At 37.2% G+C, this 2,500-nt stretch overlaps 1 protein-coding gene across 1 annotated transcript in view; it reads right to left on the bottom strand.

Annotated features, from left to right (window-relative positions):
* Positions 1–2,500, bottom strand: part of LOC135095472 (transmembrane protein 94-like) — a 24,052-nt gene that overhangs the window by 10,023 nt on the left and 11,529 nt on the right. The window contains 3 exon segments of the mRNA XM_063996320.1: positions 186–245; positions 1,089–1,214; positions 2,023–2,171. Of these exon segments, the coding sequence (XP_063852390.1) occupies positions 186–245; positions 1,089–1,214; positions 2,023–2,171 (335 nt within the window).

The following is a 2,500-nucleotide window of genomic DNA, read 5'->3' as shown; positions in this document are numbered from 1 at the left end:
ATGAAAAGAGAAGTGCATTAGTAATTTAATCATGCTTGTATACACACACACACGCACACACACACACAGACTACATACATATATACACGCACACAAACTCACACCTCCCTCTCTCTCTCTCTCTCTCTCTCTCTCTCTCTCACACACACACACACACACACACACACACACACACACACACATACCTTTTCAACAGTCCTCTTCTCCTTAAGCTTTTACTGCGGCGAAAGACCTTATAAGGAGCACTAAAGAGAGAGAGAGAGAGAGAGAGAGAGAGAGAGAGAGAGAGAGAGAGAGAGAGAGAGAGAGAGAGAGAGAGAGAGAGAGAGAGAGAGAGAGAGAGAGAGAGAGAGAGAGCACATCAGGCACTGCATACGCTAAACAAACATTATTACTTGCCAGAGAGAGAGAGAGAGAGAGAGAGAGAGAGAGAGAGAGAGAGAGAGAGAGAGAGAGAGAGAGAGAGAGAGAGAGAGAGAGAGAGAGAGAGAGAGAGAGAGAGAGAGAGAGAGAGAGAGAGAGAGAGAGAGAGAGAGAGAGAGAGAGAGAGAGAGAGAGAGAGAGAGAGAGAGAGAAAGTGGATGCAGAATATTGTCAAAAATGCAGCGAAGATTAAAATTATTAGTGTTTTCATTCAGAGAGAGAGAGAGAGAGAGAGAAAGAGAGAGAGATTCATAGCAGTCTTAATAATAATAATAATAATAATAATAATAATAATAATAATAATAATAATAATAATAATAATAATAATAATAATAACACTTACCTTCTATTCCTCCTATTCGTGCAAGTTCAAAAAAGTTATCATAGTAAGTTTATAAAGAACATATGAGAGAGAGAGAGAGAGAGAGAGAGAGAGAGAGAGAGAGAGAGAGAGAGAGAGAGAGAGAGAGAGAGAGAGAGAGAGAGAGAGAGAGAGAAACAAAAAAAAGCGAAAAAAAAACAGCGAAAAAAAACGAAACGTATTTACCAAACCAAAATAAATAAATAAAATAAATAAAATAAACAAATAAACAAACAAATAAACAAACAAATAAAATAAACACCATCTTTCACTATCATCACCATCACTTTAAATTTTTACTCACCGAAATTTTGCCTTAGCTAGATCGGGGCTGCCTAGGTCCTCATTTGACTGTCTGAAGAGTGTGAGGCCGCTAGTCTTAGCAGAACCTGTGACTTGGCCCGCCCTGCTTGAATTCCCACTCTCTGTCCTGTAGAGAGAGAGAGAGAGAGAGAGAGAGAGAGAGAGAGAGAGAGAGAGAGAGAGAGAGAGAGAGAGAGAGAGAGAGAGAGAGAGAGAGAGAGAGAGAGAGAGAGAGAGAGAGAGAGAGAGAGAGATTATTAGTTTTTGTAGTAGCGAAGAAAAATTAATGTTTATAGATTGAGAGAAATTTATTTATTTATTTATTTATTTGAGCTCGGAAGGATTAATGTTTATATATTTAGAGAGAAATGGGTTATTTATTTTTTTTTTTTGAGCTCGGAAGGATTAATGTTTATATATTTAGAGAGAAATGGGTTATTTTTTTATTTATTTACTTTTTTTTTGAGCTCGGAAAGATTAATGTTTATAGATTGAGAGAAAAATGGGTTATAGTTTTTTGTTTTGTATGGTTAGAAGGGAGATTGTTGTTTATAAAGAGAGAGAAATGGGTTATAATTTTTTGTTTTGTGGTAGGAAAGATTAATGTTGTTTATAAAAAGAGAGAAATGGGTTATATTTTTTTGTTTTGTGGTAGGAAAGATTAATGTGGTTTATAAAAAGAGAGAAATGGGTTATATTTTTTTGTTTTGTGTTAGGAAAGAGATTAATGTTGTTTATAAAGAGAGAGAAATGGGTTATAATTTTTTGTTTTGTGGTAGGAAAGAGATTAAGTGGCTTACAGAGATATAGAGAGAAATGGGTTATTAATAATTTTGTGTGTTTGTGTGGTAGGAATCGAAATTATATTACTGAGATAGAGAGAGAGAGAGAGAAAAAAAAAATTCGGTCTCTCTCTCTCTCTCTCTCTCTCTCACCTGGTTCGGTCAGAGAGCAGAGAGATATGACAGTTCCACCCGCTTTCCAGGCCCATTTTCTCTGAGAATACTCGGGACCTCAGCTCGTTTTCTTTGCTGAAGTGGACAAATCGAATACAAGAGGCGTCCAGCTGTTCAATCATCTGTACCTGTGGGGTGATAGGGCGGTTGTTAAGGGGTTGTTAAGGCGGTTGTTAAGGTTGTTAAGGTTTTTATGGGTTAAGGTTGTTGTTAAGGGATTGTTAAGGTTAAGGGGGTTGTTATGGTTGTTAAGGGGTTGTTATGGTTGTTAAGGGGTTGTTAAGGTTGTTAAGGGGGTTGTTAAAGGGTTTGTTAAGGGGGTTGTTAAGGTTGTTAAGGGGTTGTTAAGGTTGTTAAGGGGGTTGTTAAGGTTGTTAAGGGGGTTGTTAAGGGGTTGTTAAGGTTTTTATGGGTTAAGGTTGTTGTTAAGGGATTGTTAAGGTTAAGGGGGTTGTTA

Source organism: Scylla paramamosain, chromosome 49 (genome assembly GCF_035594125.1).
Source record: "Scylla paramamosain isolate STU-SP2022 chromosome 49, ASM3559412v1, whole genome shotgun sequence".
Classification (NCBI taxonomy): Eukaryota; Metazoa; Arthropoda; class Malacostraca; order Decapoda; family Portunidae; genus Scylla; species Scylla paramamosain.
Note: the sequence above shows the minus strand (reverse complement) of the source record. Positions and strands in the feature narration are given on the sequence as shown.